The sequence below is a fragment of the Pezoporus wallicus genome, unplaced genomic scaffold (assembly GCF_028554395.1).
Source record: "Pezoporus wallicus isolate ANWC-B61680 ecotype Strahan unplaced genomic scaffold, APGP_CSIRO_Pwel_v1 contig_7731, whole genome shotgun sequence".
Classification (NCBI taxonomy): Eukaryota; Metazoa; Chordata; class Aves; order Psittaciformes; family Psittacidae; genus Pezoporus; species Pezoporus wallicus.
In genome coordinates this window covers 1,405,689-1,428,082 of record NW_026635361.1, presented here as the reverse complement: position 1 = coordinate 1,428,082, position 22,394 = coordinate 1,405,689, and the positions used below count along the sequence as shown (strand labels likewise).

General features: G+C 51.9%; 1 protein-coding gene across 4 annotated transcripts in view; it reads right to left on the bottom strand.

Annotated features, from left to right (window-relative positions):
• Positions 1-6,100: 6,100 nt before the first annotated feature.
• ARID3B (AT-rich interaction domain 3B) overlaps positions 6,101-22,394 on the bottom strand; it is a 29,470-nt gene continuing 13,176 nt past the window's right edge. Inside the window, exons 3-8 of one of the 4 annotated variants that reach the window (XM_057421317.1) lie at positions 22,247-22,319; positions 11,321-11,504; positions 10,205-10,464; positions 9,372-9,629; positions 7,085-7,186; positions 6,101-6,453 (exon numbers count right to left, since the gene is read on the bottom strand). In XM_057421317.1, the coding sequence (XP_057277300.1) occupies positions 6,299-6,453; positions 7,085-7,186; positions 9,372-9,629; positions 10,205-10,464; positions 11,321-11,504; positions 22,247-22,319 (1,032 nt within the window). In that variant the 3' untranslated portion in view covers positions 6,101-6,298. Of the gene's footprint in view, positions 6,454-6,525; positions 7,309-9,371; positions 9,630-10,204; positions 10,465-11,320; positions 11,505-22,246; positions 22,320-22,394 lie in introns of those variants that run through there. The other 3 variants (XM_057421326.1, XM_057421310.1, XM_057421337.1) reach the window with 3 other exon arrangements.

The following is a 22,394-nucleotide window of genomic DNA, read 5'->3' as shown; positions in this document are numbered from 1 at the left end:
GGCTGGAACATCACTGTGACGTTGATCCGGAGAGACAGGGAGAGACAGAGAGCTATGGAGCCATAGAGCCATAGAGCCATGGAGCTATAGAGCTGTAGAGCTATGGAGCTATAGAGCCATGGAGCTATGGAGCCATGGAGCTATGGAGCTATAGAGCTATAGAGCCATGGAGCCATAGAGCCATAGAGCCATGGAGCCATAGAGCCGTAGAGCTATGGAGCTATAGAGCCATGGAGCTATGGAGCTATAGAGCCATAGAGCCATGGAGCTATAGAGCTATAGAGCCATGGAGCCATAGAGCTGTAGAGCTATGGAGCTATAGAGCCATGGAGCTATGGAGCTGTGGAGCCATAGAGCCATGGAGCTATAGAGCCATGGAGCCATGGAGCTATGGAGCCATAGAGCCGTGGAGCCATAGAGCCGTAGAGCCATGGAGCTATGGAGCCATGGAGCTATAGAGCCATGGAGCTATGGAGCCATGGAGCTATGGAGCCATAGAGCCGCAGAGCCATGGAGCTATGGAGCCATAGAGCCGCAGAGCCATGGAGCTATGGAGCCATGGAGCTATGGAGCCATGGAGCTATGGAGCCATAGAGCCATGGAGCTATAGAGCCATGGAGCTATGGAGCTATGGAGCCATAGAGCCATAGAGCTATGGAGCCATAGAGCCATGGAGCCATAGAACCATAGAGCTATGGAGCCATAGAGCCATGGAGCCATAGAGCCATGGAGCCATAGAGCCATAGAGCTATGGAGCCATAGAGCCATAGAGCTATGGAGCCATAGCGCTATAGAGCCATGGAGCCATGGAGCTATGGAGCCATAGAGCCATGGAGCTATAGAGCCATGGAGCCATAGAGCCATGGAGCCATAGAGCCATAGAGCTATAGAGCCATGGAACCATGGAGCTATGGAGCCATAGAGCCATAGAGCTATGGAGCCATAGCGCTATAGAGCCATGGAGCCATGGAGCTATGGAGCCATAGAGCCATGGAGCTATAGAGCCATGGAGCCATGGAGCTATGGAGCCATGGAGCTATAGAGCCATGGAGCCATAGAGCCATAGAGCCATGGAGCCATGGAGCCATAGAGCCATGGAGCCATAGAGCCGTAGAGCTATAGAGCCATGGAGCCATAGAGCCATGGAGCCATGGAGCTATGGAGCCATAGAGCCATAGAGCCATGGAGCCATAGAGCCATGGAGCCATGGAGCTATGGAGCCATAGAGCCGTAGAGCCATGGAGCTACAGAGCCATGGAGCCATAGAGCCATAGAGCCATGGAGCCATGGAACTATAGAGCCATAGAGCCATGGAGCCATGGAACTATAGAGCCATGGAGCCATAGAGCTATGGAGCTATAGACCTATAGAGCCATGGAGCCATAGAGCCACAGCTGGGGTTGGGTGGAAGGGACCTTAAAGCTCCTCCAGCTCCAACCCCTGCCACTAGAGCAGCTTGCTCCAAGGCCCTGTGTCCAACCTGGCCTCTGAGCCCATCTCCGGGGCTGGAGGTTGGTGCTGGTCCCTGTGACCTGATCGGCTCAGGAGGGGTGCGAGTCCTCCTGGGGTGGTGTCAGACCTAGGGATGGAAGAGGAGCCTTCCTGTGCTTCCTTAGGGAACGTGGGTTTCCAAGGGATCTCAGGGTTTGGAAGAGAAAAACAAGCAGCGTCCCACCAGGATGCTCCTATCCAAGCTGGGCTCCCTCCAGGCCCTTGCTAAGGAATCCAGGCTGTGCAGGGAGGGGAGGGACGGAGGGAAGGAGGCTGGGAATGGGAGCTTGCCTGGAGGGGTGGATTCCAGCCCAGACAGCGGCTGCCAGCACGGGGGGGTGAGCTGGGAGAGCTGCAGTGTGGCCACCACGGGTGCACAGAGCCTGTGGGGCTGGGGAGGAGGCAGGGGCAGTGATTTCGGTCCCTTTGGGTGCTGGGGCAGCGGGGCTGGAGGATGCAGCACAGCAGTGACAGGGCTGGGGGGTGTGTGGGCATGTCCCACACCTCGGGGTGAGGTTGGGGTGGCTGCTTTGGAGCCATGTCCCTGAGCACCCCAGAGCCAGGGGAGCCCCTTCTATCCCAGCACCATCCTGCCTCCAGTCGTGGTGCTGCTGGTGGCTAAATCCCATGCCCCAAAGGTGTCTGCTCCCCGCTGTTACCAGAACCCACCATAACTGCTTCAGGCACCTGGCCTTAAGAGCAGGTGAGTCCTTGGGCTGCTTCAGCAGAGCTGCCATAGGGAAAAGCTGGAGCTGGAAAAAGCCAAACCCACCCATAGGGAGGAATCCTGGGGGAAAGGCTCTGCCATGGCCTGTGTGCTGCCCCGGCAGGCTGGGGCCAGAGCCCAGGCAAAGCGAGCCCACAACAGGGATGCTGGGGACAGTGAGGAGGGAATCTCCCATGCAGTGAGCCCCAGCATCACCGCACTGGTACCCACTGCCCCGAACTGCACCACACCAGGCTGACACAGCCCAGCCCTCCAGGAGCACAGAGCCCTGCAAGGACCCAGGGCTCCCCCAGCCCACGGGAACACCTCCGTGGCATGAAGAAAGGCGCTGGGAAACACTGAAATCCTCTTGGAGTGAGGAGACGGGCAGGGGCAGCGTGTGAAGAGGTAGAAGTTTATTGGAATATAAACATTCAGATAACCTGTAAGATAGAAAAAACCCAACAACAACATATACAGACACGTGTTGGAAGGAGACGTTGAGGTATTTATCCACCGCCTAGGCTATCACACCTTTATTTAGTTATCTTCTTTTTAAATAGCTAACAAAACTAGTAGCAAGGCTGCTGCAGCTGCTTGGAGAACCGGTGTTCCGATGTGAATCCCTCTGGAGCACGCACACAGGCATGGGGCGTTCACATTCACTTTGGGAGCAGAGCAGCCTCCCCCTCGCCTCTTCCCCCCTTTCCCAGCTCAACCGGACACTGGGAGCTGCCAGAGGAGGAGAAGCAGGTTTGGGTCTGTGGTCTGTGTTGGACATCGAACCCAGCTGGTGGCTCTCCCCCCGCCCCAGCTGCAGCAGCAGCATCGGAGGCTGCGTGGGGCCTCTCTAGTTTTGGTGTGTGAGTTTTGGCTGCTCGCTGCAAAACCTTGGCTGGTCTGGAGCTGGAGAGAGCCTTCAGCAAAGCAGAGCGCTTCACCCGAGGAGCAGGCCTACCCGCAGCATCGAAACCCTGAGAACTCGACAATCGAACAGGGGCGAGGGAAACGAAGGGCAGCCGGAGCGAGCAGGGATCCCCCATCCTCACTCAGCATCCCCTGGCTCCTCTGCCCCATCCCTGCTGCTGGGTTCCGTAACCCTGGCCCCAAAGCCCGGCACCTCAGTAGATCTGGAGCTCAGCAAAAACAAGGGGTAAGCCAGTGTTAAAGCCGGGCTTAGGGGAAGGGTTACTCTTCACAGTCTGAGGGGTCCATCCTGCGCGCCGCGCGCTGAGGAAGGACCAGTTTATTGTCGCAGCTTATTTGTTACTGAGGTATCTGTTACGCATCCCGACTTGCTTTTTCCCTGAATCGGATACAAAACAATCTGTTAGTCCCTGTCTAGTTCCAGTCTAGTTGTGTAAAGCTTATAAACATTAATACTCTAGTAGTGTCAGAGCTGTTGGAGCAGGTCAGTGATTCGAGTGCCTTTCTGTGCAAGAACACACAATGTTAGCATGTGATACATAAGCAAAACCACCCATTACTAAACCTCTGCTCCCCAGGACCAGAGAAGAAAGCATAAGGAAAAGCAAAAAAGTGCCCCAGTCCCACTCAGAGGAAACCCCACCCCCAAAGAAAAACCAAAACCAGATAAAAAAGGGAAAAAAACCCAACAATCTGAAGGAGTCCCAGAGGCTGGAAAATCCTCTCCGAGGAGGAAACGCGGTGGGGGCCTCGCGGGATCTGCCAAGCAACCGCCCCACAGCCAGTGAGCAGCTCGGCTTCCCCATGCCCAGCTGAGCACTGGGATACCTGGCAGCAGCATCTCTCTCAGGACACACGCATCCTCCTCAAGCCCCCAGGATGGCAGCAGCAGGGTCAATCAACCCCTGGCATCTCAGCTCACCATTAGAGAGTGTGAGAGCCTCTTGCGACTCGGAGGTGCTGCCCGAGGCTTACACAAGTAATCAAGGCCGTACAGCCAAGGAGTGCTGGGGGATTACAAAGGAGAAGCTGACATGTGAGACTTTAAAGGATCATTCATTCATTTCTACGCGCATGTTTAAGCCCAATCCTCCTGCTCCTGGCTCCGTGCTTTTTAAAGCCACGGCTTTTCAGTAGTATAAAGCAAAGAGCTCCTAGGAGCAGGACATCCTGGGAGCACAGGGCTTCTTCCCAAAGGCTGCCCAGTGTGGCTTAAGTCCTGTATTGCAGACACAAGCAGCTCTGTGTGGGATAAAGTGGTGGCTGGGTGCAGCAGCACAAGACTGAGCATTGCTGCCAGGGGCCAGAACCCGTATCTGTGTCTCATAACGTCACCTAAAGCAGAGCTGGCACCTCCAAGCTGCCCTGAGCACCTCTGCCAAAGGCAAGCACAGATGCAGGAGCTTGGAAAAGCCACCAGGAGCTTGGAGACACCCTCGTGTCCAACAGGAAGGACAGCTCTTTTAAGGGGTCGCTCCTGCCTGCTTCTCCTACCTCTACCTGTCCTGCTGGGCCATGCACGTGTCCTGGGGCGATGCTGCTCAGGGTGTCCCTCGCTGGCTGAAGGCTGGGGAAGCCACTGCTCCTTTGCTCAGCCTTTTCCTTTGCCTTTTGCCAAACCTTGTCTTTGGTGATCGAGTTAAAAAGGAACAATAAAACACAACGTCAGCACAACCACGTATAAAACCAAGCGGTAAGATATGCCGAGGCTTCCTGAAGAGGTTCAAAACCAACCGACCCCAAACAAACAAAAACCCCCAACAACAAGTACATATCTGAGGTATTTCATCTGCTCAACAAAACCTGACTCGGGTCTGGAGGATGGGAAGGACGTCACCGGGGCAGGATGGTGCTTGCACCCCATCTCCAGGCTGGGGAAGGCCAAAGAAGAAGAGGGACAGGAGGAGACCACCTGAGCTCATGGAGTCACTACGGAGAGCCAGGGCCAGCCTTTGCTTGCTGGCAGCTGGAGGTCTGAGGGGAACAAGGGCAAGGAAGGGCTTGATCTCCTTTTGTCTGCTTCCACCCAGCAGAGCAAAAGGTCTCAGCTCCACTGAGAGCTGCTTGCTTTTTGCTCACGTGCAATTAGAAGGGGACTGGGCTTGTTCAGAGACCAGCAAGAAGATGTGTGTGACGTTAACCGTGATGCCTGCACGCACCCCGCAGACCTGCTGGATTACATCTACGCATCACCCTCTGCTGTCTTGGTGTCCAGATGTGGAGAGCTTCTTCCAGGGGCTACTGAAAGACCCCTCATGAGAAGGAAGTCACCCTGAGAAGCCTCCATCAAGCTAAGGTTGTGTCAAGGGGGCAGGGGATCAAAGCACCAAGCCACCGGCAGTCCAGGGTGAATGTCAGTGGGATGAGTTCCTCAATGGGAGAGACAGACAAGGTGAAGGGCATTTAAAACTCGTCTGAAAGCATGAAGGCAACAGGAGTGATGGGGCCAGCATCAGCCAGGAGGGTGAAGTAGCTGATGTGATGGTTTTTAATGTGTCTATGGGTCAAATGTAGCAGTGAGAAGGTGCCTCTCTTCTTGCCAAGGCCTCAAAGAAGAAGTTGGCTCCTAAGCCAAGAGCACGTGTTCAACATACGAACAGCAGAGCCTGAAGAGGAAAAGTGAGGAGGCTTTTGGCCTTCTGCAGCACAAGCCACATGAGGATGGGGTCTCAGGATTGTCAATACATGGGGATGTTTTGTGGGAAGAGCCCAGTGCCTGCTGGTTCAAGGAGAACCAAGTTTCCCTGCCCCATCTCCAGCTCTTTCCACCTGCCTTGGTGACGTCTTGGCCATCTCTCACCCATCCCGCAGCTCCTAGAGATGATCCCTGATTGGAAAACGCCAGGCATGCCCCCCCCTCCATGTCCCACCCCAACAGGAACACAGCAAAGCGTGGGAGGAGGAGGAGGAAGAAAACAAACAGCAAAAGGGAGGAAAGAAAGGGGAGAACAAAGAATAAAGGCTGGGCAAACAGACGATGAGGAAAAACTTGCTGGCATGGAAAGGTTTCAGCAGCAGCATCATCATCATCATCATCATCTTGCCGTTGGCCAAGCCCAAAACCAGGTTCCTTGAGATGAGGTAAATCTGTGCGACTCCTTCCTGGCTCGCTCCCTGTGGAGGGGCAGGGAGGAAGCTGGAGGCCAGTGTGAGACAGGAGGGCCGGGCCTTCCATCAGAGAGACCAGCTGGTGGAGGGCTCTGCGCCGGGGGTTCCCCGCGATGAGGTAGGGCTGGGAGAGCAGTGGGAGCTGCTGCTGCTGCTGCACGAGCTTTGGGTGCTGGAGCCTGCAATGAGGTGGACGACGGGCTTCTGGGCAAAGAGCACTCCTGCAAGGCAGGGGAAGGGAAGGGTGAGTGGGACTGGGGGGTGGAACGGCTCAGGGGACAGTGCAGAGGGCATCCATCCAACCCCAAACAGCCCAACAGAGAGGCTCAGTGAGAAACCACGCAGGCCTCTGGCATCAGGGGTCACCAGGATACAGGGAGGGATCCCCTGAGACTTGCTCCAGCAGGCTCGTGCTTACAGAGGGCAAAGATCTCAAATGCCTTCAACACCTTTAGAGGAGAAGCAGCTTTGGTCGTGCTGCAGCACCAGGCCTCCTACCTTGGCTCTGTCACCTTTGTGACCTGCAGACGTGAATGGCTTGAGCAGAGCATGAGGGGAACAATTCCCACTTCCCAGTGATGCGTTAAGGTAAACCTGAGTAAAGCCACTCCTCAGGAGAAGAGGGATAATGCTCCTTCCTATGAACATGTCTACAGACGTCCCTTCCTTCAGATGTTTAACACAACCACCACCCGAAGGAAAGGGCATTCATCCCTAGGACCAAAGGCAAGAGGAACCACCTCCAGCTGAGCTCCCCAAGCTGGGCAAGCTGTGCCTGGCGAAGGCCAGCCCCGGGATCATGCCACCCTCCCCCTGTGCCACCAGCCTGGCTCTGACCAGGTTCTTTCTCACCAGCGTAAGTCGTGCCGTTGATCTCCACGGACATGTTGATGCTCCCAATGCCATTAGGTGACACGTTCAGCGCCGCTGCTGCCGCCGAGTCTGCTTTGCCTTCTTTCAAGAAGGAAGAGGTGAGGGTTAGAGAGAGGCTGCCCTGGTCCCTGCACCCCCAGGGATGATCAAAGGCGGACAGAACCCTCCCGGGGTCTCCTCTCCCCACGCAATGTATGCCAAGTCTACAAGGGTGGGTAAGTGTTTCAGTATGAACTAAACCCACCGGCATTCACAAACCTCTCCCTGACTCAGTCTGGAAGCCAAATTAACATCCCCCTCCAAAGCAGCAGCACAGGAGACAAGGCTGGAGGCCATTAGCTGCATGGTGGCTGTGGGGAGCCCCAGCGCAGGGCTCAGGCTGCAGCAGCCCCAGTGGCCACTGGAGGGAGGGGACTATCCACAGGGCTAAGGACTGGAAGCCGGGAACACTGCTTCCCTGCCCTTACAGTGGCAATGTGGGTTTTCTGTATCCCTGGAGAGTCCTTTCTAAGCTGTGACAGGCTCCGAAGCACCTCTCCAAGCTCCGTGCTGTTTCTATGTTGTCATTGGGAAGGTCAGACTTGCCCACAGGCAGCTAAGAAAGGTGGGAAGAGGCTCATTGAATCCTGAGGGCTCAGCCTGTGGAGACTAAAATCATTCCCAGCATTTTGATGTAGGAAGTTCAGGGGGGAGAGAACAAAAACGGAGCGAGATGAGAGGGACTGAACATCACTTGATCAAATTTGAATTCCCTTGCTCTCACCGGTTTCATCCTTTGTTTGGACGTGAATGTGAAACTGAGGTGACCTTCAAACTGATGTGAACTCCCAATCCCACTGAACTCCACAGCAGAGTTCCGAGAGGAACCTGCCCTCACCCTCTGCTGTACATACTTCTGGCAAAGGGTCTCTAGACAGCATTTCCCAGCATTGCTAGCAAAGGCCTCGAGAAGAACCCTTCCCTTTCTTTAAGCCATGCCAAACTTGCCTGGCCTTGTGCCTACACCCAAATGTACAATTAATAGTGGGGCTGAGACCTTTAATTTCAATGGATCAAAAGGTTTGGAGGAAGCAGCTGCTGGGCCTGACAGCTGTGGAGGCTTTGCCTGTGCACTGAAGTGCAGCCCCGGGGACAGGTAAAGGAGCCAGGGCACTTAATCAGCTTTTGAAGCCCCCATCTAAGAGTATTGATCCTGACAACGTGACCTTTCCAGGGCGACTCCCCTTCTCCAAAGCATTTCAGGAGCACATTTCCCAGGCCATGAATGCTGCTCGGAGGTGACCTTCTAACCCAGCCTTGCCAGGAGTTCTCTGCCTGGAGGCTGTGGAGGGCTGCAGCAGATGTTGGTAGCAATCACCTGACTTGCTAAAAGCCATTGGGCCCCCTGCAGATACACAGGTCTTTGTGGCCTCCTCCTCACACCTGACAAAGGATTCCTAAAAGCTGGATAGCCTGCTAGCCACACGGAGGGAGCTGGTACCTGCATGATTGATTCAAAGGGTTCCTGAGCAGGAAAGGAGAGAAAACCATCCTCTGCAGCACAGTGCTGGTTTGAGACTAAGAGCAGGGCAGGGGAGAGCTGAGCATCTGGCACATGATGGGCTTCCCCTCCAAAATGTCTCTACCCACTGCAGAATCAGGGCTGCCTTTGGCTAGATTAAGCCATGCTCTTGGACTTGACATATATACCAGGTATTAAACATGAGGGGGTCAGAAGTGTGGCCCAAAGCAATTTCAGCTGATCCATGTGCTTCCCATGAAGGAAGGAGCATCCTCACAGCATAAAACAGCACTGCAAGGCCAACTGAGCTAGCATCAGCTGAAACCACTCATAGAATCATAGAAATCAGCTAGGTTGGGAAAGACCTTTAAGATCATCAGATCCAACCATTACCCCAGCGCTGCCCAGACCACCACTAACCTATGGCACACACCCAAGGTCTGTGGAGGCGTAACAGCTTGAGTCCTGCAGCAATCTCACTATGCCAAGCACAGGAGGTCAGAAGCTCAAGTGGGTTTTATCACCTTAGATGCAGAGCTTTCTGAAGCTAGGATGCTTCTGCATCCCGGCTGGATTCAGATGATGCTGGATTACGCATCAGTAAGCAAAACCTAAAGCTTTGCAGTTATGCTCCATTTAACAGCTCCCTGACAGCGACCCCTGCCTGGCACCCAGAGAGATAACCAAACCTGTGTGCGAAGAGGAGCAGTTCCCTCCTTGCTGCAGCCTGCAAAGGCTTTTTGTGCATGCGGAGGTGCTGCTTACCCTTGCCATTGATTTTGATCTTCATGGGGATCTGCCGCGCCATGCTGAAGAGGTTGCGCTGAAGAGCCTGCTGCACAAGCCGCTGCTCCTCCTCGCTCATCCGGGACACCTTCTTCTCCGGAGGCTCTCCCGACTCCAGCCTCTCCCTCAGCTGCTCCAGGGTGGCTGTTCTTGCTGCCACAGTTGCCTGCTGGCTAGCCAAGGTCACTGGCACAGCAATACGATTTGGCATAGACACAGTCAAGGGCACACTGTCACCTAGGAAAGGGAATCGTAGAACGGTTTGGGTTGGAAAGGACCTTAAGCTCATCCAGTTCCAACCCCCTGCCATGGGCAGGGACATCTCACAATAGACCACGGCTCCCATGGGCCTGTCCAGCCTGGCCTTGAACACTGCCAGGGATGGAGCATTCACCACTTCTCTCGCAACCTGTGCCACTGCTTCACCACCCTCACAGTAACAAACTTCTTCCTTATACCTAACCTGAACCTCCCCAGCTGAAGTTCAGACCCATCATCCCTTGTCCTGTCACTGCAGTCCCTGATGAAGAGTCCTTCTCCAGCATCCTTGTAGCCCCCTTCAGACACTGGAAGCTGCTCTGAGGTCTCCACGCAGCTTCCCTTCTCCAGGATGAACAGCCCCAGTGTTCTGAGCCTTAGTCCCTCCCACAGCCCTTCCTAAAGCAAGGTTTAAACCACAGGCAAACCCTGAGCCACCCAAATCCCACTCTTCTCAAGTCCAAAGTCATCTGGGTGGGTGAGGCAGGAAACAACCATGCTTCAGTGCCTGCACCTCTTAACTGAGCCCCCTCTTTGCTGTGGAAGTCACTGACCTTTCCTGACGGCTGCTGCCGGAGACACCCGAGGGTTGCTGGTCCCGCTGCCCGGCGCCACGCCGATGATGGGGAAGCGGATCTTAGGGGGAGACAGGAGGGAAGGAGGCCCCGTGGTGCTGGGGGAGTAGCTGAACAGAGAGGAGCTGTAGCTGGGCCGCCTGCCCTCCCGCCTGTTGCCATCGATTGCAGCCTGAAGCTCAGCAGGAGAGCTGAGGGATTTCTTCTCGCATTCGTAGGCATAGAGGTACTTCATGTACCTGGGGAGAGGGGAGCACAGGGCAACTCAGCAGGACATGCAATCATTCAGGAAGGCTTTCAGACCGAGGCCCTCCACAGCTCTGGAGTCTTTGTGTGCATATCACGACCGCTGCTGTGCTTGGTTTGATAAGGACTGAGCAGGGTGGGTGCGGAGCACAGCTCAAAGAAACCTTGAATTTACTCAAGGTCTGTAGGAAAGCACCTGCTTACAAACTGCTACCCCCACAAGGGCAGAAAAGAATCCTCCAGAATTCCCTTACAGCTGTGATACCATCTGAACTGACATGAATTAAGGCCTTGGACCAGAACTTTTAACACCCTAACCCTAACCCTGTTTGTACCAAAGGCTGCAGGAATGGCAACAGAGGCTCTAATAACTTCCAAGAAAACAGAGTTTGCACAAGAGCTGGGGTGTGCTCCCAAAGCCCAAGCTTCCATGCCCAGGTCACTAAAGCACAGCTTCACCCTGCTGCTTTCACAATGGGTTTACTTTCGTTCTTCTTCCTCTTCTTATCCTACTTCTTTTTGCCTCCTCAATGTGAAGTACTACAGGTCAGAAAGCAATCCCCACAGTAAGCAGGTGCTACATCCAACTTTCCACATGGCAGCAGTGAAAACAGACATGAAATGATCAAGTTCATACTTGATGCCTACAGCTCGGGAGGCCTCTCCCTTCCCTCCTTGCTGGGTCAGTGCTCTCTTCAGAGACACAGCCCCAAGGAGATTAAGCTCAGATGAGGCAGGGAAGGCACAGGGTAGAATTTAACCTTTAACATCTCCACCCCAGTCCCTGCTCTGCCCTCCCCAGTCCCCACTGGGTGTTCACATCCGTGCTGTTGGCCCTACAGGACTCACTGGGTTCGAAGCGTGAAGGCGGCGCTGGTGATGGAGGTGGGCAAATTAAGGCCTTTGGTGATCTCTCGCCAGATCTTCTTGTTGATGATTTCCACCAGCCCTCCTTTCTCAGTCACCAGCTTATAGAGCATGTAGAGATCCAGGATCTGCTTTGCCATGATGGGGATCCGATTGATGGGAGTTCCTGCAGGGAAACAGTGGGAAGGAAGCATGGAGTCAAGAGAGAAAAATGAGGCCAAGAAAAGCAGCAGGTTGGAGCTATCGATCCTCTTCCTAATAGGAAATGGAGGCAACTCTATTTGTAGCCTGACTTGAGGCCTCTTGATGGGCGAGTAAATGAGGCAGAGAAGTGTAGCTACATGGCACGTCCTTTCCATGACAAATCCTTTCCTGCAGGCAAAAGCAATTATCGGACAAATAATAACCTGCAGCTAAGAGCAACTTCTGAAATAGAAAGAGGGGAAGTGGGGACTATTCAATCCTGGGGGTTTGAATAGGGAGGGAGCAGCACAGAGGAATCGTGTTTTATGAGCTCCCAGGGCAATCTCAGATACAAATCTGCGTTGCTCATGCTCAGGAAGGGGCTGAGCAGCTACTTGTGAGCTGGGATTCAACTCCCTCGCTTCCCAGGGTTTGCTATCCCGTCTCCAGATGGGTACCATGGCATAACCCCGGAGCTCTGCAACCCAACTGCTGCTGGAGCAGCGATGCCTTGTGAGGAAGCTAGAGCAATCATGGGGATGGTGGAGGTGAGCAAATGAGCAGGGTAAGGGAGCATCACACATGGGTGGATGCAGGGAGAAGCACCAGGCATCCAGGTGCTTTTCAGAGTCCAGAACAAGGTCCTACTCTATCCTTGTGAGGACAAAGAGGGCAGAGAGGGAGATGACAAAACTGAACCACAAGGATAAAGTTATCTTGTGGGTTAAGAGAGGTAAGACAATGTGATTTTTAAGCTGATAGGGCCTTTTTAGCAGCACCTTCAAGTGCTAAAGGTGCAGGGTTTGAAAAGGCCAAACTAATGAGATTGAGGCAAGGAGAGGAAGAGGGAGGAAAACTGCTGATGTAGCAAACCTTTTCTTCTGCATAGGAAACGCTGTCCTGGATCAAAGAGCCATCCATCTGAGGCCAGTATCCTGCCTACCACAATGCTCAGCACCAGCCTTCACAGGAAGGCCTGGGAAGTGCCGTAATGGACAATTATGGAATCCCCAACCCACAGGGGAGGCTTCTGCCACCGCTCAGCAGCCAGCGACTCGGTTAATGCCCCGAAGCAGAGCAGTTTATGGCCCTTATAAATGGGGTTTATTCTGTTGAGTGAAAAGGAGCTCAGCTCGGCCCTGCAGATGTCCTCATTATACATGGAAGTGTAATTTTTCCCCCCTTCTCCTTTCTTTTTGAAGCCTGTTATGCATTAGCTCATGGTACCAATTCCCACCAGTTAACGGGATGCTGGGTAGGAAAAGGAAACTTTTCCAGCTTTAAAAGGGCCGCCTTCAATTGTACCAAGTTACTAACTCTTCAGCTGTAAGAACACATCAAGAACAACCTGATGGGGCTCGGTCTGCCAGCTGTCAGTTTAGATCTTTCTTATCCTCTTCTCCTTGCCTGGTCTAAACAACCCTTTCCTCATCCAAAAGGAAAGCCCACAGAGCAGTAATTCCAGACCCTCTTCCTGCATTTCAGAGACAGCTCCCTCCAGGAACTCAGATGTTGGAACTGGATGAGCTTTAAAGTCCTTTCCAACCCACACCATTCAAACTCCCTGCAGCTCCCGCATTCCAGGACCCAGTTCTTCCCAAAAGGAATAACCCCAGCCACCATTTTGTCTCGGTGTGTTACTGCAGGGCTCCGGAGCACACTCAGCATCATTCCAGCCACGCGGAGGGCTGGGAGTGCTCATGTTACCAGCCTGGAGTTATCATTCATCAGCTGAGCCCAGGAACCAGAGTCACACCTGCAAGTGAAGAGCAGGGACATGCTTCTCTCCCAGGTCTCCAGGAAGGACCAGGGGTGGGGTTTCCCACCTGAAAATGCCCCTTCCTTGATGGCTCAGCATTCCCACCCCAGCAGCACGGAGAGCCAGGCTGTCCCAAGCAGCACCTTGCTTCACTGATGCAGGATCAAGACCCTCTCTCCCCGACCCCTCCAGCAACCCCGTGCTGCTCAAAGCCACCCGCTTCTCCCCAATCCAATTTAGGGAAGAGCATTAACTTGCCCAGAAGGGACTTTCATCCAGCTCTCCTTGGACGGTGACCAGATGGAGAGTGAAAGGGAAGGGTCACGGATAAGGCTCCTCAGGCAAAAAAGCTGCTAATGCAGGACTAGAAGGAAATAATCTGCTTTGTAATACCCTGCATTTCTCCTAAATGCAGCTGGACCCTTCTCTACATTCTCCCATCTCAGCAGCCGAAAAGGTACACGAGGATACTTCTCCAAACGCTCCTGTGAAAGGCACAAACATCATCTACACCAGTGGGAAATAAAGGCTGAAATGGGTTTCTGCTCCTAGCTGGAATAGAACAGCAATCAGCTCTGCCCTCCCCACCTCACGTTACTACCCCTTTGACACCTTCCCTTCCTGAAGCTTGCTTTTAAACAAGCCCCACAGACCAAAGTGCCCTGAAATGTCATTAATAGCTTTATAAACTGAACTGAAACCTAGAGCTCCCCCCCTCCCCAAGGCCATAAAATTCCTTTATGCAGCCTGAGAAACTTTACAACAGGGAGCAAACTACTTCCATCCCTCTACCACCGGAGCAAGGAGCTGGGATCATTTTCCTCCTGTGTTTTCTTACAGTACCACACCAAGTAATATCCCCCCGAGCTGCGGTTTGGAGCTTGTACTTTTCGAAGCAAGGTGGAAATGGGCATGTTCCCTAGGATCCGAGTGCTAAAGAGTGGAGGAGCACAGGAAAGCTGCTCCCAATCCCTTCTCCACCCCCAATGCCTGGCTGAGGAAAGGCAAAGCGATAAAGTCTTTATTGGAAACCCCCAGTGCTCCAACAGGAAAGGCTGAAAAACGAGTATCATGGGAGGATTGGATGCTGAAGCCGAGCGGATCCTTTCACAGGCGGCTGCAAGGCTTGTCAGGGGCCATGATGGATTACTGTCATCTGGCAGCATCAGGATTAATGATGTGGAGGTCAGAGGGGAGAATTCCAGAGGGAAAGGTCAGCAGCCGGGGGCACAGCGTAAGACTTGTTGCCTTTTGATGGCAAACTCATTTTACTGTACTTCCAAGGCTCTCTATTCCGCCGGCTCTCAAATGCTGTACTTACTGTGCCTGCAAAGAGCTAAAGCCTAGCTCAGGAAGAGGGCGAGGAAGATGACTGCCTCCTCTCCTACTTTTCCTGCTCTCTTTCTTTAGTACAACCCCAGCTACATAAGCACAAGCCATTCCTATAAGGAATCAGCCAAGGTGGGGGGTCACAAGGAATCTGTTTCCACTGGAAAAAGGGATGATTCGTAGTTGAGGAGCACGGGAGACCTGAGGAAGACAAACTCTAGGGCAGGGAAACGCTGGAAGGAGAAGGAAGAAGCACCCCATTGCCCATGGTTTTCCAAAGGGAAAGACAGCTCTAACGACAATAGCAGATTCTGGACTAAGTTTTCCTGGAGGAAGCCTGACTGTAGCTATAAACATCTCTATCCTTCCAGGGAATAAGCAGCCCTCTCTGCCAGGCTGTTTCACCCCACTCAAAAGCCTCTTGTTTCAGGCAGATGTTAACAGAAGGCTTCTAGGGACAGGCTTCAATGTCCCCTGTATCCCCAGGGCTGGAGAGGAGCAACTGTTGGATTTCCTTCCTTCAAGAGCTATTTAAGAAGGGCCTGAGGAAGCTGTAAGCCCAGCTAATCTCTAAGGACTGCTTCTACACCTCTTGGCAATGAACCAGGGGCACTGGCTGAGCCATCACCCAGGTTCTGCCCCCCAGCCACTGGCTCAGGGCTGGGGCTCAGCTTTCCATTGCTTGAAAGGGAACTAAGCTTTGGACCAAGGTCTTCCTCACTCACCCGCGCATGCTGCCAAAGTTGGGTTTTCTTCCTCCTCTTCACCCTATCTAAGCCAGACTTCAGAGTGAGGTCTAAATCTGAAGGTGTAAACTGCTGTTACACAACAAAAAACTGCTCCTGTGAGACTGTTCTTAGCCAAATTATAGAGGTGATTGATGAAAATGAAAATGCAAGTCCCCTGCAAGGGCCACTCTGTGCTCTGCTCCCCTCGTGCTGAGCCATGCCCACTGCAGGGAGTTCCCCACATCAAGCAGCCTAAGCCATGACTTGCCCTGCACTCAAGAGACAAAGAGCAGTTAATTATACCCAGCCTGGAGCAGTACTTTTCCAACCCCCCCCCCCCATCCAATTTACTTTCAGAAGTGGCCATTTTTTAGTAAGGAACAAAGGAATGTGAGAATTCCAGACATTTATTCTGCAGAGCCACATTCACATTGCAATAAAGCATGCAGCCGAGTGAAAAACAGGCAGAGAGGGGGCATTCTGAAGCCACAACCTGTCCAGGTAAGGAAAGAGCTGCTCTTCCCACCTTTCACTCTGAGGATGTTCAGAAGAGAAGCAGCATCAACCAGCCAAAAGGAACAACTTTTCCCCAGGAGCCTGGCGAAGGCCACAGTGATTGAAAATGCATTTTGAAGCAACTCTTGAAGAGATCTTCATGTTTCTTTGACAGGAGACAGTGTAATTACCTGGTAGGAAGGCTCTCCCCACTCTCCCAGCCCTGACAGAGGTAAAATACAGTTCAAATGCAAGCAAATCAACTTGAACCCTGCACTATCTCAGTTCCTGGTGTGCCTGAATTCCTCTCCAAGGACAAACCCTGGCTGGCTTCATGCAGAGCCGCCTGCTCAGCCACCCCAGCGTTAGCTGTTGGGTTGACTGGATGGCAAAGTAAAAAGCAAAGCCTCCAGAAGGGGAAACCAGCTTTTTCCTATCCTCCTTGTGGTACCACAGCTGATGGAATCTCTCCCTACGCATGGCACTTCCCCAGCAGGCATCCTCACCTCCCAACAGGAATGTCACCACCTGATCCGCAAGCCTGCAGACCATTAGACACTCCTATCAAAGCGGGAGCCGGGCTAGAGGGTAATTAATCATGCTCTATTTGACAGGAGGCCCACTTCTTATCTGCACCCCTTGAAACGCCATCAGTTGCTGCTTCCCTCCTCGATAAATGAGGCTGACAGCAGCCCCTGATCAGATTTCAGCTGCTGAACCAGAGGCAGCCGAGCTGGCATCACCCCTCTTATGTTAGCCAAGGCTCCAGCCACATTCACCTTCCCAAAGTGGGCTCTTCTCCATCCCCAAACCAGGCATCCCACAGAGATTCCCAGCTCAGCTATCATCCAGCTGTTTGGCTGCCCAGTGTATTTGCTATTACGGATTTCTTTTGCAGATGTTTAACTGCCAGCAACTGAGGTGGGTTTCCACACCTATGGCCTCTGAACCAGATAAACTCTTCTCTAGGCAGACAGGGACAACTAGGACAGGACAGAAGCAAAGGAGGATGCACACAACCTCAACATTGGAGCATCTTCATGCCAAATGGTTCCACCTTTTCCATCCACCTGGATATCTCTCTCAGTGCTGAGCTAATTTCACTGCTTGAGGGCTGTTAAGATGTAGGGGAAGAACACTTGGACCACAAATACAGGTCCAAGAACATCCATAGCAAAGAGGAAGTGCTGCTATAAAGAAAGAGCTGGAGAAGAGCAGGATTTGAGAGACAAACATCCAGTTAGAGATGCTGGAGAAACATGGGACAATTTAACATCTCCATCTTCAGGGGAAGTGAGGAAAAACCCCACTTTGACTCCATCCTTCTGTATATGCAGGAAGGAGCACCTGGGATTCAGACCAGGCAATCCCAGGAGCAGGCAGCTATCAGATGAATACAGAAAGGTTCATGCAAAGCAACACCCCCCAGTCCTTTCCAATTCATGTGCGTGCCTTGTCCAGTGCCACCTCAGTTCATACCAACACATTTCAGCTGCTCAAACCTCCTCTCTGCTGGCTAAACTTAAATCTCCTGGAAGCCAGAACCAAGGCAACTTCTAACAGTATTTTCCCATTACAACTGCAGCTTCCAATATGATTTCTCTTGGAGCTAAAGCAATCTTCACTCTAAACCACGAGGTTTCAGTTGCTTAAAGCCAAGGGATATCCATTATTTGAATCAAGCTGTGTATTCTCCCTCCAAATATGGGGAATTTCCAGGCTTTTTTCAAATCAGAGAGAAAAAACTCATGCCTCAAGTCTGCAATGAATGTTCTGATGGCTGAAAACAGAAGGGGGAGGAAGTTTGGGTTTCATGGGAAGGACCTGCTGATAACTACTTCTAAGTTACTGCAGTTTGCAAACCAGCCTAAGTAAACTCCCCCAGAATACCACCTTATGTAGCTGGTGGGGACTTTTAGTCACCGGGCACCTGTGGTTGATGAGCAAAACATTCCCTGCAAGAGCTTTCTGGAAGCTGCAGAGAGCCCTACCTCAGGGCCAGGCCCAGGCATCCCCAGAGGAGCTGGATTCAAGCTGTCCGGAGATCCCAAGCACTTTGCTTTGCACGTGATTTTATCCCGCATCCCTCAGAAGTGTTTCAGTGCATGGAGTTCTCTGTTCCCTGCTCTGGAAGGCTCAAAGCACTTAAAGAATATTGAGGAATGTGAAGCAGAGTGCCAGTTGGCCCTGCAACTTCAGGGAAAGCCTTTCTTTCTAACAATATAAAGGTAAAACCCTACAATAGTTCACTGATTCCCACTGCTCACCATCTGCACAAGACAACAGTCCCCACTCTTCCTGAGGCTAGGCACAGCTGACCAAAGAAGAGGCTTTTTAAAGGAGGTGCAGGAGGCAGAGACGTAGCTGTGTACAAACCCAAGGCTCTCCTGGGGAAGAGGACTCTGTCTGGTTGATGGGGACCATCCAGAAGACACCTCTGCAGTGCCTGAAGTGAGAACATCAGTTGCTATTCAGGGAAGCATTTGCTGCGGCTCAGCAGTAAGCAGGTAGCACAAGCAAAGGATGCTGAGAATTTATGTCTATTGATGTCTCATTTCAGGAGCTATGTTGCTTAAAGCAGATTCAAAAAGACCCCAAGAGGATCAAAAGAAGAACCCAGCAAAATGGAATCAGTAGAAGACTGAAGTGTATTCCCTGACCAACCATTTCATAAACACCCCTTGGCTCATAGATAGAGGAATCCACCAGTAAATGCTTTTGTCAATACCCTGGATTTGTTGTATTTCCCATCCAAACGTGCAGACAGAGCATCCAACAGCAGGAAAACATTAAAACCACACGCTCTGACTCACAAAGCCCCTTCTATGTGTATACACATAAAGCCCCTGAATGGTCAAGCCATCTGGGAAAACCAAGGTCAGGCACAAACCTTGACCAGCACGAGTAGAGCTGTACAATTGGAGACATTTTATGAGGTCTTCACAAAGGCAGTACTTCAAACAAACCAAACAGCTTCCCCTGCAAGGCAGCCTTTCCTCACACACCAGAGCACGCGCTTGGATCTCTTCCCCATCAAACCCGTCTAGAGGCATGTCTTGCATGAACACTGCTGATCCTTCCAGGGGATCAAACAATCCCCACTACTCCAGTGCTCTCCCAATCAGTACTAGTGGGATACAATCAGCTCAGTTCCCTGAAAAGGGGTGGAAGGTCTCTCTGACACCAAGTCTGAGCCCAGTAAATGAACTTGCCCATCTGGTTGCATACATTGCTGTTATACAATTCCTTCTAGTAATACAAAAGATGGGGCAAACACAAGATTATCCTGAGTTATTGTAATGGATGCAGCTCTAGCCTGGGTAAACTGCTCTGCCTGCAGCATCCTCAGTGGCAGGCAGAACAAATCCAGCCTCCATGCCTGCAATGCAACCCCCTCCAGAGGGCACCAGCAGAGAACCCCAGCCAGTGGCCTTTACAACACCCTGAACCACAAACTAGCCCAGGGAGCAGCTCCTCATGCAGCAGGGGGTTAAGAATACAGCTTTGGAGAACTCAGACCTCAAGCCATCAAGGCTCAACCTGTCACAAGCCCCCAGATCAGCAATGAAGATGGAGGGAAGCCACGGCTGAAGGTTTTTATCCCCACTCAGTCCAAGGAAAGACAACTTTTGGGTTGAGACTGAGGAAAAGCTGGACAAAGAGAAGGTGGAAGTGGTGATATAGTGAACATCATCCCTGTCAAGCGGCATCAGGTCAGTCCTGTCACAGGCCTGGTTCAAAGCTAGTCCTGCACACTAACTGCTCTTCCCTCCTCACCCCATCTGCCCCTTCAATCACAGCCATGGTGGGACCCATATAACTAAACACATACAAGGAATAAAACATCCAACAAAAGAAGAGTTACAGCCTTCCTCTCATCTCCCTCTTCCATCATTATTGCCACTGAAGGGCCATTTTATCACTTGCAGCTGTGGTCATTCAGGGACAACCTGCTGTGCTCAGAGGCAGATGAGACCTGCACATTTGATCTGCATTAAGCTTGTTTCATGGCTCCACATTTCGAGGTACATTCCTAACAGCAGCACCAACCACCAAATCTTTTCATCCCTCCAACTACTCAGTAGCTCCTGTGAAATGGGGCATTTATCTTCCACATCAGGCTTTTTGGTGCAGCAGCAGTTAGCAATCTGTGCTTCAAATCCAGCAGCCCCAAACAAGGGGGGGGGGCTTCTCCTGGACAACAGCAAAAGCAAAAGCCCCATCTTTACACCAGCAATGTTTATTAGCAGAGCTGCTTTCCAGTCCCTTCAGAAACGAGGTGCAAATGAAGCAGCTCTTCACACATAGGAGCTAAGAAACACAGGGCTTTGCTCTCAGCTGCCCTACAGCTGCTGAAGAAACAGGCCAAGTTAAGAGAGCTCCTGTGCAGCAGGACACAGCAGCTCACATTCCTGGCAGAAGAGAAGCTGCCTCCTTTAGCTCAACCTATGCTGGTCAGTTCTATCAACCTGAAGGTGTTTAGCTCCCCAGAGTCCTTCTCCCTATTGCTTTTGGGGGGACCCAGATGCACAGCAAGCCCGTAACTACCCATACTCTGCAACTCAGCCAGCTTCCCAGCATGGAGGAGGTTGGATTTGTTCTGCCTGCTGCTGAGGATGCTGCAGGCAGGAGCAGTTTGCCAAGTGCCCAGGCTAGAGCTGCATCCATCACTGGACAGTGAGGGCCAAACCTTTCCAGCCCCTCTGGCAGAGGACTGTCCAGTTCACATCTCTCCCCCATGGGTCCTGGGCCCTTTAGATTTCAGTTACAGTCCTTCCAGCAAGCATAAAACCAAGGGAATCTCCAGCAAACAAATGCACTGGGAATGCCCGGATGATTAAAAGCTCAACTCCGCCAGCAAGCAGCCGGTGACCAGCTCAGCCCCTGCATGGGCAATGTGTCAGTTATGAATAATTGAAAGGGAATAGGAAGGAGACACTGAAGTATGAAGCAGATTTCTCTCTGGGTAGCTGGAGGTTTCTATTGCTGCCAGTCAAACCCTGCAGATGATTGTCTTGTCTGTCAGGCATCCCAGCCCTCACATTAACAGTTGAGCTCAGGTTAACATGGGCAGGTAAACTAATCAAGCTTGGTTATGCCTCTGCACACAAAAGCCAAACCCACCAGCAAAACCCAGCTCTCATTTTTACCTGCCTTGGGCAGCACAATCTCAAACTGCAGGAGAGGGAAAGCTCACCCAGGTCATGCCAGGGAAAACAGACATGGATACGAAGGGCAATTGGAATAGCTGCATTTAGGATCGCTTTCCCTCTGCTTGGGATCTACTCATCCACATAGCAGGATGCATCTGAAGATGCAGGGCTCAAAAACCAACTGGAAATAAGACTCTAGCTCCAACGCAGCAACCAGATCACCTTCAAATAGATAAGGCTGAGGTGGTGCTGCTTTATCCTTTATGAGACTCTCAGGGAACAATACTGGTGACACCAAGGCAGCCCCACTTCCAAGTAAGCATGACTGGGCTTGTTTGCCTCAGCACACTCTGAAAGCATCATGCCATGAGGATGGAAAGGGTCCTTTATACATCTGCTCTTCACACCTCCCTTCAGCAGACTCTTTGGGAACAAAGAAAAGGTCTATAGCACAGTTTAATGCTTTATGTCTTTGTTGAAGAGTGCCTGGCCTGGAGGGGTAAAGGAGGAGAGCACCACAAAGGATCTACCACACATGTTCACATGTCTATTTTATACAATAGCACATCTATGTACATGTTTATGATGAACAGTTTGCAATGAGGGGACTGAGCTTTCATAACTAGGGGACAAAAACTTGTGGCATCCCAGCTGAGCTCCTTCACATGTGCATCACTGCTCCTGCAGCCAAGAGAGATGCAAGTTGGTGACACCACAGGGAGGAATGTGAGAAACTGGGCACCTCCTCACTCAGTTACACAAGATAACGGAACAGAAAGCTGACACATTGCCAATCTGCAGGGAAATGTGGCTTGGTGTCTGTTTTCCCAGTCCCCAGATTGTATGCTGCTACTCCATGGAGGCTGTGAAGGCATTCATACTCAGCTTCCAAATGCCAATGAAATCGAACACGAGAAGATGTGTGATCATACCACATGAAGGGGGAGACCAGAGAATTTCTAATGGTGCTGGGTTCCTTGGGGAACCATGCTTCTTCATCTCTTCAATGCATGGACAACATGAGTATTAGGTAGGAGGACAAAGAAATAGCATCTGTGTAACTAAGCTACAAGGCAGGTCCTTTCCTACCATGCTCCTTCTCCCAGGGCGAAGATCTGAAGTCTTACCACTGCTCTTCCATCTGATCTGCAAGTTCAAGGGTTGGAGGTGGTCTTTCAAGCTCAGAAGGGAAGAAGTCACAGGCAGCAGTACCCCTTTGCCCCACTGTACCACATCCAAGTTCAAACAAATGCTTACTCACCCCTCTTCTGCATGAAGATGAAGAGGTCATCCAGGAACTCTTTCCGTTCAGGGTCACTATCCAGTTCATAGAGCTATAGGAGGGAAATAAGGATGAAGGCACAAGCCACAATGCAACAGAAAATCAAGTAATAATATCAGCTTCTTCC